The sequence below is a fragment of the Psittacula echo genome, assembly GCF_963264785.1.
Source record: "Psittacula echo genome assembly, chromosome: 14".
In the NCBI taxonomy this organism is placed as follows: domain Eukaryota; kingdom Metazoa; phylum Chordata; class Aves; order Psittaciformes; family Psittacidae; genus Psittacula; species Psittacula echo.
The window spans coordinates 2,839,471-2,856,401 of NC_137750.1; the positions used below are offsets into that span (position 1 = coordinate 2,839,471).

A 16,931-nucleotide genomic window follows, 5' to 3' on the forward strand; every position below is an offset into this window, starting at 1 on the left:
AAACTTGCTGAAGCAGAGACTTCTCCAATACCTCTGAAAAAGATACGCTGATTGGGAGGTAGTGCTGGGCAGGAGGTGTTTCTTCCTTTACTCCCTGAAACTCCTATTTCAGGGATCCACTGTGTGTCCCATGCCTATCTTTTTCTCCTGGATCAGACTTTTAGCAGCTGATGCAATTCCATAACATCAGTCAGGGCTTTATTGCATTAAACTTTTTAAGAGAAACAGGGGCTCTGTGCCTGTGGGACTAAGCATGCAGGAGCAAACTTTAGGAAAATGTAGACTCCTCCATACTTCTGAAACGTTTCAATTGCTCTTAGCAATCTTTACCTTTTCAATGCCTACTAATAAAGGTCTTACTGCTTGTGCTGCATATTTGTAGATCCCAGTGTACTTTACAAAGAGCAACAGTGTCTTTGTCCCTGCTTACTTGTGAGGAAGCAGGTCAGAAGATGTGCTGAAGAGCCTGGGGCTTTAGCGGGGTCAGGGCAGACTCCAGGGCTGGTGTCTCCAGCTCCCTGTGGATGAGAGGTGGTCATGCTGAAGATGCTGTGGCTCAGGGCTATAAATGTGATTGCATGAGGAAGGTGGCTTCAACAAATACTACACAGCATGGACCAAGAATGAATTCTTTTGGACATGTCTTGGAGGAGTACCTAGGGAAAGTTTCAGGTTTAATAAGGCTGGCATGGAAAAGTGGGAGAAGACACATACACATGTGTTTATTGTTGTATAATGCTGAAGTGTCCTACTGATGTTACTTGTGTGTCTGGAAGACTTGTTGAAAGCTCAGCTACAGAAGCATCCAGATACCTTCTCTGAGTATGTACGTAGAGGTTCAAACACTGCAGGTAGAGCTGTCCTTTGCCTGCTTAGGTGTGCATTAGTTAGCTACATTTGAGCAGATGGGGTCTTTTTGAATTTCTTAAAGCTCTATATGTTGGGAGTTTTTGTGGAAACTGGTATTTCAGGAAGAAATGGAAAGCAAGACCTGCATTTCTAGTAGCAATTTTTGCAAATCTTGAGAAGCTGCAGCTTCTGGCTGACTCCTCTCATGTTGAAGTGAAAAAGGCACTGAGAAAAGTCGGTGTCATCAGCACAGAACATCACTGGTTCTGCAAAAGGGGATTTAAGCCTCTGGCTCTAGTGTGGGAGTGTCCAGATGCTGTGGGGGTATCCTTGAAGCTGTGCTGCTGCAAGCAGTGCCATGTAGCAGCATCCCTGTGAACATGCTTGCCAGAAGGGCAGCTGGTGCTGGTGCCAGGATTGCCTTGGGATTACTGGGGAAGGAGTGGGGCAGGATGACAGTTGAACCTAAATAGGGCGTGTATCTGTGAATGAAACACTTCATTACTTGTGCCAGTAAGTTAAGCTTTAAATGCATGATTGTCTTAACTTGCTGGCAATGGTTCAGCGGTAAAGCTGCCTGTGGAGCTTGCAGGTGAGCTTTGGAGTGGAGCTCCGGGTCAGAGCATTTGCAGGACTCACACTGGAGTCATGAGTTGTGCCATGCTGAGTGGGAATTGTCTAAGCAGTATTGTGTTGCTCGCTATCAAAGAACAGGGTAAAATCTTAGGCTTTATTTATTTAATTAAGAATTTCTATTTGTCTGTCAGGGACAAGCACAAAGAGAACAGCTTATCTTGGCTATTGTGAGTGTTCATGGGGCAAGAAGGGAAGGGAGGGGATGAACAGCAAGAGCAAAGTGTTGCAGTAATGAGCATTACTCCCTTATTTTAGATGCTGCTTAATCAAGACAAGGTTCCAGGAGGCAGGAACAGATGGCTTTGGATTATTTTTTTTTTTTTTTCCCCCCCGGTCTGTTATATCTTTGATTATCACCAAAACTTCCCATAAATGTTTTAACACCTGCTAATTCTTTTTAATGTTATGTATTTTAACTATCCTCAAAGACAGAGTAAACTGTTAGACTTGCCTGGTGTGCTTTTCTTTAATAATATTAATTACAGGCCTAACTCTGTGACTTCATGTATTATTCAAAGGATGCCTCTTTTTGTAGTAAAAACTTTGAGAATATTTATTACTCTCAGTGCATTTTGATAGTAAATTAGGGCAAAACTGACTGCGTTTTATACCTGGGTGTTGTGTCCCCTTCACCTATAGAAGAGTTAAGAGACTGTATTTGAGCCTTTTGGAAGGTGCAAGCTACCTTAGGGGCTTGCAGGAACCGGTTTGGTAAAGCAGGTCAGCCTTTTTGTTTTATGGCTTTTATTCAGTATCACTCTTGCTTACCAGGGCATCCAGAGAGCAGATTGTTGCTTTTCGTGTCCTCTTAACTGCCTCAAAGGATGAGCTGAATTGACTCCCAATCTTTCTCTTGCCAGGGTGGTGAAATCCAGGACTGTGCCTACTTGGACAGCGAAAGCACCTACAGTGAGTTGGAGCTCTTTCCCGATGAGGACGTGATGACTCTAGCACAGCAGGAGCTTCACCATGAGTCTGACATGGACAGTGCTATTGAGAGTGCCCAGAGCTCGGAGGCCTCCGATGTGTGCCGGAGCGAGGAGAAGGATGCTGTGCTTGGTAGCCTCTTTCTGCCCGGTGACAAGTGAGTGATGGTTGTGCCTCATGGCAGCTCTGTTCTGAGGCATGTGCAAAAGGACCAGCGAGGAAGGAGCCTTTATGTGACTAATCCCTACTGTGGGAGGCTGAGGATGCCTGAAGGATTTAGAAACTAAATAGCCTTTTACAGTAAGGGAGATGGATGTCCCCATCCTCTAAGTGGCTTAGACAGTCTCAGCCCTGGGTCCTTCTGGCATTTTCTGTGAGCACTCATGGGACTTGCATGTTGTGTGGTGAATTAAAGTGTTTGGTCTCTCCAGAGTGGATCACTCCATTAGCATCCTGCAAAACTTAGGATCTTTTGTGTTCCCATAACCTTCATATGCTGGAATTAAAAGCAATGCTCCCTGCAAAGTGGTGCAATATGAGGAATTCTGCTTTAGTCTTTTGCACATCCAGTTACCTGAAGATGTGGGCTCTGCAGATTCGCGTTGCTACTCCATGTACCAAGTTAATTCTATGTGTTTCTAATTTTCCATAGCTTTTGGTGTGCAACAGTCAATTGTGTTTAACAGAGGGTGTCCTAGCATGTGCGTGTGTAACCATAGTTTACTTTTAACACAAGAGTGTCTCTGTAATCCTAACTTGACTCTCCCCAGGTGTGTTGTACCTGGGGGTATTGGTAAAAGCTGACTTCGGGGGAGGAAAGGACCCAACTTGACTTACTCCAGCTTTGAACTGAGTTAATGCAGAACCGCAGGACAGAGCTCAGCTGGGCTTGCTCTGTAAGCCTCTGCCCTGTCTTCCCTATTTTTGGCTTGTCAGCTTGATATGTGCCTCTTAAGCTTCTCTCATTGCTAATGCAGTTCTTTCTCCTGGGCCTCCTTGGATGCTCTCTGTGCAGCCTCATTTCTACCCTCCTCCTGAATGTATCAGGATCTGAGATCTGTCCTTCTCCCGGTTGCCCAAGCAATCCCAGAGATTTTATCAGCTCTTTATCAAACTTGTCTCCTTGCCTTGCAATTCTCGGTTCTCCAAAACACCCATCCTTGTGATGACTGACTTTTATCCATAGTGTGTTTGAAATGGATCTTTCCTTCCAGCTGAGGAGAGAGTTTCCTGTCTGCAGCCTGTTGCTGGTTAGGAGCTCATGATCTACCCTGGGCATGGACTGTTTCAACCCAAGCAGTTGAAAGTTTGGTGATGTTTACAAATAACTGCAAATTAAAAGTTCTAAGCAACATCACCAGGTGGGTTCAGCAGCAGTGACTGCAGAGCTGCCAGAAGAGAAACTTGGCCAGGCAATGCATGAGGGATAATGCGGCACTAGGCTCCAGTGTGTTGGCAAGTGGTGATGTTCCAGGGCTGTTATGCTGGTGAGTGGTTTTTATGGACAAGTATATGTTATCATCCCAGCTGAGGACTGTTCATTTACCTCCATGCCTGGTGGAAGTGTTACGAGGAACTTTCTCCTAAACTGACTTGATGTAACAACATTGAGATTCAAGCAGCAGCTGCAGTTACACAGATCAAAGCCACGCAAAAGCTTACCACTATATAGTATGTCTGTGGCACAGCAGCTCTTTATGAATAGATGTTAGTGTGATATGTTGAGCTTCACACTAATCCGCCTTCCAGCCAAGGAGCCTTGTTAGATAAGTTTGATCTATTTTGAGTATTTCTGTCTTCATGATCTTCATCCTTTAATGGTGTGCCAGGCTTGACTTGCCCTAATTTCTGTTAATGTGAATTAGATAAATGAATTGCAGGTTATAAATGGATCTCATCAAAACAGGAGAAACAAAAGAGCATCCATCTGAAAGGTTGGCAGGCTTCCTCTTCTACTAATTGCTTTTGGAGGGAAGGGATATGCAAATAATGCTTTTACCATCCGCCAAAGGAACACTGTTGCATCTCTTGGTTACAGCTCACAAGTGTAGTATTACAGGAAGAGCAATCTCCCTGTCTCTGAAAGTGCTGGGCATGGTTAAGAGGCTTAAGATAGACTCAATATTGCGGAGTTCCTGGAAAACAACTGGGAGCTACTGCCCCATAGCTCAGCTAGTGGAGTTGAAGATGCAAGTGCTGTGCACTGAAACAGAGGAAGTGGAAAAGTTAACCCAGTCTGCACAAAGTGTCATCAGATGAAATCAGGGCCCTGTCAGCGCTGGATTCTGCCTGTAGTAGGAACAGTAACGTGTTGGGCAACTCCTCGGCTTATCAAGTAAAATGTGTGGTTTGAGCCTAAGATGAGCATTTTCTGTAGGATAAGTTTGTTGGTAAGAACTTGTGTGTGAACTTACTGGCTTGTTTTTTTGAATGCCTGAGATGGGAGCTGAGCAAACCTGTGTTAAACATCTGCCTCTGCAAGATGGCAGACTGCATGTTTGCAGGGTAGTCTGTGCTCTGGGCAGCAGAATCACCGTGCACCCTTTATAGCAAACTTGCTCTGTTGTATTAGATGTGATGTGCTCAGAACTCTGCCAGCTGCTTTCCTGTAGTGCCTGCCTCTGCCGATCTATTTATTTATATGCCCTTTCTGTCTGAGGTCAGAGGTCCCTAGCTGTTTGGCATTATCTTAGGTACTTCTTTGGTCATAAAGCAGCCTTTTTTTGTGGTCCATTTCTCTTCTGAAAGACATGTTGTGTCATGATAGGAGGAATGGCAAGAACCCAGCCTCAGTTAGATGCCAACAGTACTATTGGTGACTCTCCGGCGTGTGGCAAGCTAAGTTGGTTTCTGACCACACAGAAGAGAGTGGCTGGAATTCATGTGGTGTGGAAGAGAGCTTATGGGAACTACTGGGAAACTGAATGTGGAGAAGAGTGACAGCCTCTGTCTTGTACATCTTCCTCTCACTATCCCGTGCATTTTGGAGTTGTCTGCACAGATCCTGTGTCCAGAACAGAAGTCCTATGATTAGTGGCTTTCACCACTATGTAGAAATGATGACTAAAGATTGTTGAGGTGTGCTGTGTAAAATGAAGTGGTTTGTGTTGATCCAAACCTTTCTCATAGGTAGCTTGTTTGTAGATTCTCATGCTCTTGTCTTTCAAGGCACCATATCAAATGCACATCAGATGTATTTAGCACTTTAGGCTTTTAGCACAAAGTGGGTCACAACTTCAAATGAGGAGACAAGCTGTAAAGGTGGAAGATACCATGTGAGGTGAGATGCTGTCAAAGTTGGCCCTCGAGACATTTTGACCTCTTGTTTCAGGTCAAGTCCTCACAACCCTTCTGCTGCATCTGACCTCTCAACTTATTCCACTGCCTCTCTGATCAGTAATGAAGAACAGTTTGAAGACTATGGGGAAGGAGATGATGTGGATTTTACTCCCAGTAGCCCATGCCCTGATGATGAGACCAGAACCAACGCCTACTCTGACCTTGGCTCATCTGTATCTTCCAGGTTGCTCCTTATTCATTAACAAACAATTTTTCCATTTTGTTCTTCTCTGGGCATGGGTGAGCATACCAGAGTTTACACTGGTTACATAGACTCACCTGAAAAGCAAAATGTTATCAGTTCATTTTCTGCCCTCCTGTATTTAATAAGAGCTATAGCAAATACGTTGTTTCTGATAACCTCTGCTGGGCTCTGTTGAAATAACTGTGTGGTTTTGCATGTAGAGATTTCTCTCTATTGCAGACAATAGATTTCACAGTTAAGAGCTAGTATTGGAAGTTATCTGCTGCAAGCTGGAAACCAGCTTATTGCTGTGCATCAGCCCTGATACAGTGGAAGAAGACCTGCAAGAGAGCTGTTTCTCTTTAGTGTTCTGATACTACAAATCCTTGCCACCAACCTGATCGGTCAAGTGCTGTATATGGACAGGGGTTTAGTTGAACAAAAGAAGGGAGATGCTCTAGGATTTGTCCTCTTGGATTAATAGCACATGAAGGTCTTGAGCTTCATTGCTAACACAGGACAAGCTCACTGCATACCTCTGTTCTGCATGCAACCCCCATGAGCTACCCTCTGTTTCAAGCACTTCTGCAATCCAACCTTGCCACCTCTGTCATGCATGCAGAGCCAGCACCTTTCTCTGCTGCCTCTACATGGTGATGGCTTATGTCTTTCATCCCCTATTTCCTGAGGTTTATCAGGTTCCATTCTCATTCCTGGGGCTCTGTGCACTTCATACCATGATTGCTCTCATTTATTTGGGTTAATTTTCTCTTTTTCATGCCAAGAGTTACTCTTATTTCCTCTTTAGACCTATGTCCACTTCCCCCTCTCTCCTCATTCCAGGGTTCCTTCCGTCCTACCATCTGAGGGGGTTTGTCTGATGCGTCCTTGCCAGACCACTCTGTTTTTCATCTTCCTGTCTTTCTCTTGGAGGAAAGACTCTTCAGGTTGCATGCCAGGTTATAGTGAGAAGATGGGCAAGATGAAAGAGGGGCACTGCTAAAATGGAACATACTGTAGCTGCTTTTGCTACGTGCGTTACATGGATTCTCTTTATCTTTTGCTGTTCTTCCAATCACCCAAACTGATTCTTTGCAGTGACACCCAGAACATGTCTTCTGTAAAGCCTCAACTCAGAGATGTAGATTTCCCCTAAGACCAGTATCCTCCATCATCAGCTCTAAGTTAGATGAGCTGTGGTTAGAGGTGATAACCCGAAGCCCCTTGCCTGTGATTCTGACATACAGATACAGTCAAGAAGAAAACCTGTTGTGAGTTGGTTCCTATAGCTAGTAACATCTCTCCTTTCCTGCAAACAGTGCTGGCCAAACACCCCGAAAAATGAGGCATGTTTATAACAGCGAGTTACTGGATGTTTACTGCTCACAGTGCTGCAAAAAGATAAATCTACTCAACGATTTGGAAGCCAGGCTGAAAAACTTGAAAGCAAACAGGTAAGCAGCCTATTGCACTGCATTTAGCAATGCACCCTTCAAATGGGACTAGCTAGTAGCAGGAGGAGAGGAAGAAAGGGCCTTCTCCATGCCTATAGCCAATTCTGTCTTACACATCTTTTGCTTTTGCAAATCAGTTAAGAGATTCAGACCTTGGCATCTAGCCTGAAGGAAAATGCTGTTTTCATTAGATAATAAGTATTTTTCTGACTTAAGGTGCAGACAGCATCAGGAAACTCAAATATTTTAACCAATGAACTCTTTGATTGCAGAGGAGAGTGGTATTTCCAGGATTTTTTCCCATGAAATGGGGTCTGCTGTGCTGCTTAGTGCAGATCTATAGTGAGCTTCTGTTTTCCCCAAGTGGGGAAGAATGATCTGGCAGATGCTTATCTAATGGCTATAACCTTACATACACCTCTCCTAAAGCTATTGGTCAACAGAGGTACTTCTTTCCTGTGGGATATTTTTTTTTCCCTTTGTTCTCTAGGGAAAAAATGATTAATCCTGTGGCAGAAGCTACTTGTGGGGTTCTTTGCAATTTCAGCTTTCTCCTTGCAATTTTGTCTCTGCCACTCCATCCACTTCTAAACTATACTGAGCACTTGGAAAGAATACAGTGCTTCCAACAGTCATCTTAGGGGTTTTGAAGGGAAATGATTTGGTGGGCTTCTAGCTCCCCCTAGACACTGAATGTAAATCCTGCCTGTCCGCCTAACTCTTGGCACAGTGCACTGTACTGCTGCTTCTCTTGCTGACACAGCAGCATAGTATTTGATAGGAACAATGTTCCTGTCCTAGCAAGGAGTTTTCTGATACCCAGCCCATGGCTGGCATGGGCTTTGGTAATGGTGTGAGTGAGGCTGTACATACTGGGCTCAAAGAGAGTGGTACTCTGATAGAGATCTGTGTGTCTCTGCACACAGAGATACAACATCCCGTTATCAAACGATGCAGCTGGGTATTTGGATTTGGTTCTGGTGCTGTTGTCTGGAGTCTGGTCCTTCATTTAGATAATACTAGTCTCTGGCTGCAAAATGGAACTGTGAAAACAGAAAGTAATTCAGTTCCTGTGCTGAGCTGGAAAGCATTATGGGGAAGGATTAAACTAACTGTTTATAAAATCATCTAAAAACTGGAGATCCAGAATAAATGTCCATCACTAACTCAGTGTCCTTTTGTGATGTTTCTAATGCTAGTTTCTGATTTACGCTGACAAATATCTACTAAATATAGCAGTATTTACAAATTGACTTATTAATAATCACAGTAATTCATGGCTCCATTCATCTTCTCATTGTTGGTGACTGCAGCTTTTGATGAAGTTGTCCAAGAATATTGTGCACAGATTTTTTTGTTTTACTTCACTAGGAAAGTCAATATTATGTTTCATTGTGCAATTTACCTGGAGTTTAAGTTAAGATTGAATTCAACATTGATCAAATAAATGTTTAATACCTGTATCATTCCTTCCGTATCCATGTAGCCCTAACAGGAAAATATCAAGCACAGCTTTTGGGAGGTAAGAGTCTTCAACTTTCTCATGAATACATGTGGAATCAGCTGTAACAATTCCATATGTGGGGGTGGGAGGAGAGAGAAGGAATAAGTTTAGGAAAACAGAAATGTGCCAAGCCAAGTTTTCAAGGGAAGGGGCCTATGTTTGGATAGGGATGTTACAGAATCTTAGAAGCCACTGCTAGTCTTGGAGCAGGCCCATGAACTGGAAGGAGCTCTGTTAAGAATGTAGTTGCTTTCTTGTCTGCCAGCTCTCTCCCTTTATACTGCTGTTGCAGCAGTGCAGCTGTTGCTGCTTTCACCTTTATGCAATGAGGATTTGTGGTTGTTGCTGAAATGCAAAGGAAAGCAAGAACATCCTTTAAAAAGGTCATATGGAATTGTGATCTTCCTTTGACTGAATGAACCAGCCCTGAGCTGGGGAGGGTTGTAAGCTTCAAGAATATTTTAGGTAATCTCCAATGCTCTCTATTCTGTAGTGGGAACTGCTTGAGATTCTCTTCTTCTGCTTCTTATGGAAGTTCGTACAGCACGAAATGTTCTAGATTAACTGTACCAACCAGTGCACGATGGTGACCTTAGCATTAATTTCTAATAAGGCATATACAACTCAACACACAGTGTGAATAAGGCAATTTTTAGCTTATGTTAATAATGGTGGCAGATGCTATCAAAAGCAACAAAGAACTCTCACCCAAGAACCAGTGCCATTGATTGTGCTCACTGACTTCATTTAGCTGCCAGTCTCTTGTAAGACTTGTGCTTAAACAGTTGGAATTGTCACTGAAATGGTTGCACTGATTTTAGCATCAGATGTTCAGAGTGCAAATCCAGGCTATAGGGCAGTACCCAGACTCTCTCCTCCATCCTTACCAAGCAAAATAATTATCCTTCTGGTCTTTCAGACAGCTCTTCCACCACAGTAACTTCAGCAGCAGTAATGGCAGCACAGAAGACCTGTTCAGAGACAGTATAGACTCCTGTGATAATGATATCACTGAAAAGGTGAGAAGCTGAGTACATTGCAGTTAATGTACCCAACAAAATCCTGCTGGAGGCATGCATCAAACTGACAAAGTTCTCGAGTTCTCAGATCATGGTTATCAATGATCTGAAGTAGCTTATTCAAAATGTCCTTTCTATTCCATTAATACTATGATTTTTGCTTCATGAAAACGCAAGAACTGTCAGTACAGATCTAGGCATTGTGTTAGTACTTCTTTACTGTGTGCTTGCATTGATCACCTTCAAAGAAGATGCAGGGTCTGGGAAACTCAGAATTTCAGAACTTAATTTTGCTGCTGGCTTTGCAGGGAAGTATGATCCCTTTAGAAAGGTAGCATAGCTAAACGCCGCTTAGGGACAGTGAAGGGATGTACAAAGAGAGATTCCAACTCTCACTTCTTTTCCATTTCCACTTCCCCTTCCAGGTAACGTACCTAGAAAAAAAGGTGACAGAACTGGAGAATGACAGCCTGACAAATGGTGACCTGAAGAGCAAACTGAAACAAGAGAACACTCAGCTAGTTCACAGGTAATAAAGTACAGAGCCAGTTCTCTTATGTCAGAGCAAAGCTGGAATAGAGTTGTAGGGAAGGAAAATCTCTACCTGTAAAATATGACCAAGTCATCTGCCTTAATGCTAACAGATAAGGCTTCAACTGAGAAGTCCAGCTGGAATAGGGCTGCCTTGCTGAATTTTCAGTAAGCAGAGGCCTTCCAAGCAAGTTTCTTAGTACAGAGATGTTACTGACTTGTATAGAGCAAGCTCCTTTGTTGTGGCAGAGGTTACCATTGTTTGTTCTTGCATATAGCAAGAGCAAAAGGCTGGGTCATAGTCCCATCTTCTCAAAACTGAGAATGAAAGAGTAATAGATGAACTGATACTACCTTTCCGATGAAGCCAGGCTGAGAGAGTTGGGGTTGTTGGGAGAAGAGAAGGCTTCAGGGAAACCTTAGAGCAGCTTCCAGTGCCCAAAGTAGAGTTAAATAAAGGAATCGGAAGGAAAAAGAAAGGCAATGAAGTTGCACACTGTTGGGTTTTTTAAAGTACTTGTTGAAACTGTTACTGAAATGCACTCTGGTTTCCTTAGAGTTCATGAGCTAGAAGAACTATTGAAAGACCAAGAAACATCAGCAGAACAGACCCTGGAAGAAGAGATAAAGAGACATAGAGAAGCATATATCAAGTATGAGAAAGAGAAAGGCACTGAAATTGAACTGCTGAATACAAGGTAACAAACATCCTGGTGCCACTCAGAACACAGGACAGGTTCCTTTTATTCATTTTTTACTTTGCATGTAAACGTAGGCTGTTCACAACCAGACAGTGCACAGAGGATGCTTTACATTAATGCTTTAATCCACATGGCCCATGTAGGCAGCTTAGCTGGATATTTGGCATGGGTTCAAGGAGGGAATTGTGACCAGCTGTAGCATACACTTGTGCCTGCATTTGTTTCTTCCTACTTAATTCTTTTTTTGATGCTTGTTGTTAGGAGCATAAGAATCTGAGGGGCAGTGTAGCATTTTTGGCCCCAAAACCAAACAAATGGTGCTCAATAGCTCTTGCTAAAAAAACTGTAATATTAGAAATATTGTTTGGTCTTTCTATCAAATGGCTTTTTAGAACATGCTATTTTGCATGTCTGCATTCTTGAGGTACTTGCTGTAAGATTTTTGTTATTGACACAGGGTTCAGCAACTGGAAGAAGAAAATGGTGAGCTGAAATGCACTGTCACACGACTGAAATCACAAACGGAGAAATTAGATGAGGTAACAAAACCCAAGTGCTTGAGCAATTTAACAGCAGCTTGATTTGTGTAAGAGCAAACTTCATGTAGTGGTTGGCCCAGCTTCGTTAGTTTGCCTTCCCTAAAAAAGACTATTAATGGAATTGGAACATTGGTCACCTTTAGTGTCAGGAATGCCCTGAGACACATGCCAGCTTATGGCAAAGTGTGTCTAGAGTTGTGTGGTAAAACTGAAGATGGTTCGTGCACTTGCAAACTAGCTGTGAAGTTGCCCATTTGTTCTAGGAAAGGCAGCGCATGTCAGATAGGTTGGAAGACACTAGTCTGCGACTGAAGGACGAGATGGATTTGTACAAGAGAATGATGGACAAGCTGCGGCAGAACAGGCTGGAGTTTAACAAGGAGAGGGAAGCCACACAGGAGGTAGGTGTGAAGAGGGATGTAAGACCAGGCAATCACATCTCATCTGCATAGAAGCCCATCTGAGCAAAGAATGCACAGACAGAATGAATAGTGAAAATGCAGCATCCAGTGAATGTGTTACTGGGTTGTGTTTCTGCAGGAAGGGTACCCATAGAGTGATGAATGCTGCAAGAATAAATGTAGCCACTTTGGGTCAAGGATTGCCAACTTCTTGAGAACTTGAACCCTCAAATGTGTGCCCTAAGATTTCCTTTATTATGTTTGCAAGGGGAATTATGCCTCTCAGACATAAAGGTTAGAGATTGAGACACTTCTAGCTCTGAAGAGGTTTAAGTGACCTTGTTCTTCCATAGAAGAGCAAGTGGCTCTATTGTAGGGCTGTCTGACCTCAGCCAGGTTCACAGAGTGCTGTTGTTGGAGTATGAAGGTGCAGCACAGAGCTGGCTGCTTATGGGGAGGGCTGGTTGTGGAGGGACTGAAGAGACATGGCCTGCTTGCATGCCCACAGCTCATTGAAGACCTGCGGAAGGAACTAGAGCACCTGCAGCTGTACAAGCTGGAATGTGAGCGTCCTGGACGTGGGAGAAGCTCTTCATCCAGTGTGAGTGAATTCAATGCCAAAACCAGAGAGGTGGAAATGGAGCATGAAATAAAAAGGCTGAAGCAGGTGAGCAGGGATGGGCCTCTCAATCCATGTGAAATACACAGCACTGCTTTGAAAAATGCCGCTCATAACATACTGCCTTTAGATTTTGTGTCCCCTTTCTCACACAAGCACAAGAACCATGTTGCATCTGTCTAGGACTTCTTTGCACAGGCAGTGTAAATTGTGCACATACGAAATGCCTGTGATGCAGTCAGGGTAGCCTTGTCTGGTGGCAAGAGTGTTGCTGCTAGCTTGCAGCCTTACCTTGTGTCATCCAAGCTACCTATGATTCAAAAGATTTATTGTTCAATGAGGCCTTATGGGAAGAACTTAAATCAGTGTCTTTTTATCCTTAAATAGGAGAATCAGAAACTTCGTGACCAAAATGATGATCTCAATGGACAGATCCTAAGTCTTAGTCTTTATGAAGCTAAAAATCTCTTTGCAACACAAACAAAAGCCCAGTCACTGGCTGCTGAAATTGATTCTGCATCAAGAGATGAGGTAATGTGCTTTTTTTTATCAAGTACTACATCCAAAAATACGCGGGTTTCAATGTAATTAGCTGTCAAGGTTAAACTATTTGAAGCTGACAAATGAACAGCAGAAAACAATCAGCTTTTTCTAGGAGTTCAGGATTGTTAGAAGATTGCCTTGAATCTAACAGAGGTTTGGATGCTCCTTTTAATGTTACTCTTCCATTTGTCTCTCACAATATTGGAATTATTAGAATCTCCATGAGAAGTTTTACAATGGATTTTAACAATTTAACATCTGCTACTTTACAGGGTATTGTGATATTATGACATTAATTTCACACAAATTACCATAGTTACTTGAATTTTCACTTTCTCTTCTAGATTCAGTTCTCAGTTCGGTAACAAGCTCTCACTTAGATCTATGTTTGAGCTATGTATTTCTTGTAGCAGAGCTGAATTCTTGAAGAAAGTAGGTAGTGTGCAAGGACAGATCGTGAAATCAGGCTAGTGAGTATCTAAGAGCTCCCAGGGAAAAAGACAGGTTAGTGATGAAAGTTGATTGAAAGGAGTTGTTTGCTTTTTATGCTTCATATGTTCTGGACAGAACTTCCCATTTCTTTTTCAAGAGGTGTCCTGTGACAGACTTTTTTTACCTAATCTGTATTGGAATGACCCTGTTAGCCTTAGCTCCTGAGCAGTGCCTTGAAGTGAAGAACTTACTTGAGTTTCTTGCTGAACCAGAGCTCTGTGAAGGATGTTTAATTGTTGAACTCTAATGATTTTTTTTTTCTTGACAATAGCAGAAGTCCAATTTGCTTTTACCTAATTATTTCTCATTGTTTATCTCATGCCTCTGGCTCATGCAAAGAATACCCAGCACTACCTTTGTAAAGGAGGAAAGTGCCAACTGTGGCCCAGGCTTCCTAAATCTTACATAAACTTTACTCAATGTGCCATTTTTTTCCTGTATAATCAAATGAAGGTAAGAAACTGCAGACTCAGGGTGGGACTTTTATCAAGGCTAATGAAAATGGATGCCAAATCACATTAGGGTGGATCTAGGGCTCTAATGCTCCTGGACGGCTTTGTCAGTTTGGCATTAAACACGCAGAGTATAAAAAGCCAGCAGTCTTCATCTTCGGAGAGTTTGAGGGGCCAGTGGAGTATCGGGAGGCTCACCCATGGTGTGGATGCAGGATGGATTGGTGTTTTAAATAGGGAATTTGTGTCAAATAATCTGCCAAAAGATCTCTCGTGGTGACTGTTCACCACCTTTCTTAATAGTAAAGATCTTTAACATCCAGATTGTTTCGCATACAGAAACAGGGAGGAGCTAGAGGTAGAATACCTATCACAAAAGGTGACACTGAGTAGGTACTAGTCTGTCACCTGCCTGAACTTCATGCTATTATGTAAACTAGTGAAACTATTTCAAGAGTAACTTTGAAATGTTGTGTTTCAGCTCATGGAAGCCCTTAAAGAACAGGAAGAAATCAATTACAGATTGCGACAGTATATGGACAAGATCATTTTGGCAATCCTAGACCATAATCCATCTATCTTGGAGATAAAGAATTGAAGAGAATGAGAGAAGGCAAAGCAGCAACTGCCTGATATTTCTGCACATGCCACTGGATCTAAACAACACTCTGATACTGTAAATTAATCTATAAATATATATATACACTATGTGTGAGTGTGGGTGCGCGGGTGTGTTTATATGATGTTTGGTACACTGTTATTTGTCATTGAATTGGCTTGGTTAGACTTTTTCCATGCACTTTCAATACCTGTGGTAAGATGAATACTGTATATTAATGTAATAACAATATAACTGGATCATGCTGTTTTAGATACTGGACAAAATTACTCTACCTCTAGTTGTAAAGGTAAAAAAGACAATGGAAACACATGGATGTGGCCCTAACTTTAGGAGCAAGAATTGTTCTTTCGTTCTTCCAGGAATTTGGGTACCACAAACCAATTAACATACCCAGGTTCAGTTCCTGACTGGTGCTGACTGTGTATTTCCTATTTGATTTAGTTTTAGTACTTAAACCACACACAGGACAAAAAAAATAAAAAAACACTTTGAGGAAAAGGAAGGACTCAAAGTAAAAGGGAAGAAGAGGAAGATACTGCAGAATTGTTGCTTTTTGTGAAAAAATCACCATCCACTTGTTTGCCACTGTCAGCACGAAGTGCTTTTTATGTAAGTTCACTTAGGAGCCTGCTTTGGGGTGCTCCGAGCCAGCCTGCTCTTCAGTGTGTGTGAACGTGTGTATTTTTATGCCAGGGTCCCTGTGTAGCATTGAGGCAAAGAAGCACTTCAAATCTATTCCTCTATTTTCAGGGGTTTATCATGGGCCATTAAGATGAGTTCTAGGATCCTGCCCCTTCAGCCTTAAGAAGGAGCACATTCTAGTTCTTACCAAAAGGGAAAAAAAAAAAAAAAAAAAGAAAGAAAAATTGCGTGAAATAGCTCACATTAGAGGGAGGAGGAGCAGCCCTGGAAATTATCGGTTGACTTGCTTTCCCACCCCAGGTACACCTCACTCCTTTGAGACCGACATTCTGTGGGCAAGCTGTGAAGAGGACTGGCTGGGTCCTAACACAGTGGTGGAGGGAAGTCTAACATGGAATGGCTTTTATCATTAGGGCAGTAAAAAGGGAAAGAGCTTGGTGTTGCAGCAGTTGCCAATCCAGGCTGGGTACACACATGCGTATTTAAAGCTCTGAATAGCGAATGCATCCTGATTTAAAAGAGCAGTGGTGCAGGTGCTTAACTTTAAATGTGTACTGTGGCTGCTCATAGAAGTCAGTTGGACAGAGCACTAAATCTTTAAAGTTGAGTGTATGCTGAAATGCTGCCTTAAATAGGATGGACTTCAACATGTGCCTGTGTTCTCCTGAGCTGAATCTGTGTACTGTAGGGCTAGGACCTTTTTAATGAATAATGTAGCTTATGGAAGGAGCTTATGGAATTTCTTGGATAGTTGAATGCTGAAAAGAAAACTATACCATGCACTTTTTTAAAAGTAAAAATACCACATTTTTGATTCACACCAACTGGTGCAGAAAAACAGGCCCAAATATCTGGCTTTCCCCAGTGCATAGAGATGTTTCCTCTGTTGAATACACTCCCCAGAAGAATGTTACAGTAGCAATGACTGTGCTTTTCTGTGTATTTCTTGCTGTTGGCAGTGTCTTGCCCCTAGTATTCTCTTGATGTATCTTGGTGTGTATATGTGATGCATTTTTCCTGAATTTGAATACATAAGACTGTATTCAGTTATGGATGTAAATATATATATATTTTTCTGCAATCTCTGTGCTCTTGCCTTCAGTGATGTGTTACTGGAGTGATGGGAAGCGGGGGAAGTACTGAAATCAGGCTTTCTTGAAGGCAAGACAATAAAACCAACTTGTTTCTATATACCTGAATCAGGCAGGTGTAAAGTAACTGGGAAGTGAAAGGGACCAGAGGAATAACCATGGGACAACACCGCAGTGCACAAAGCATGTAAGACTTCAGTGCTCTGGAAGAAATTGTGCAGTCTTGTTTAAACAGTGATGTCTCAGGGCAGGTTTCCTGAGGCTTCTAGGGGGAAGAAGGGATTTAAAGACTACTCCTTTGCTGCCTGGAGATGATGTAAAATGACCTCCGATGTGCTACATTGCGAAAGGTTCTGTCATGGACAGCACACACTTGTGCCCTTCCC

At 42.6% G+C, this 16,931-nt stretch overlaps 1 protein-coding gene across 1 annotated transcript in view; it reads left to right on the forward strand.

Moving 5' to 3' along the window:
- The window catches only part of RAB11FIP4 (RAB11 family interacting protein 4), a gene marked incomplete at both ends in the record, with an annotated part of 108,605 nt that extends 93,817 nt beyond the window's left edge, over positions 1–14,788 (forward strand). Inside the window, 12 exons of the mRNA XM_080629515.1 lie at positions 2,346–2,569; positions 5,744–5,935; positions 7,255–7,389; positions 8,876–8,911; positions 9,813–9,912; positions 10,338–10,441; positions 11,001–11,141; positions 11,602–11,683; positions 11,947–12,084; positions 12,593–12,751; positions 13,091–13,234; positions 14,672–14,788. Coding sequence (XP_080485641.1) covers positions 2,346–2,569; positions 5,744–5,935; positions 7,255–7,389; positions 8,876–8,911; positions 9,813–9,912; positions 10,338–10,441; positions 11,001–11,141; positions 11,602–11,683; positions 11,947–12,084; positions 12,593–12,751; positions 13,091–13,234; positions 14,672–14,788 — 1,572 coding nt within the window. The remainder of the gene's footprint in view (positions 1–2,345; positions 2,570–5,743; positions 5,936–7,254; positions 7,390–8,875; positions 8,912–9,812; positions 9,913–10,337; positions 10,442–11,000; positions 11,142–11,601; positions 11,684–11,946; positions 12,085–12,592; positions 12,752–13,090; positions 13,235–14,671) is intronic.
- Positions 14,789–16,931: the final 2,143 nt, after the last annotated feature.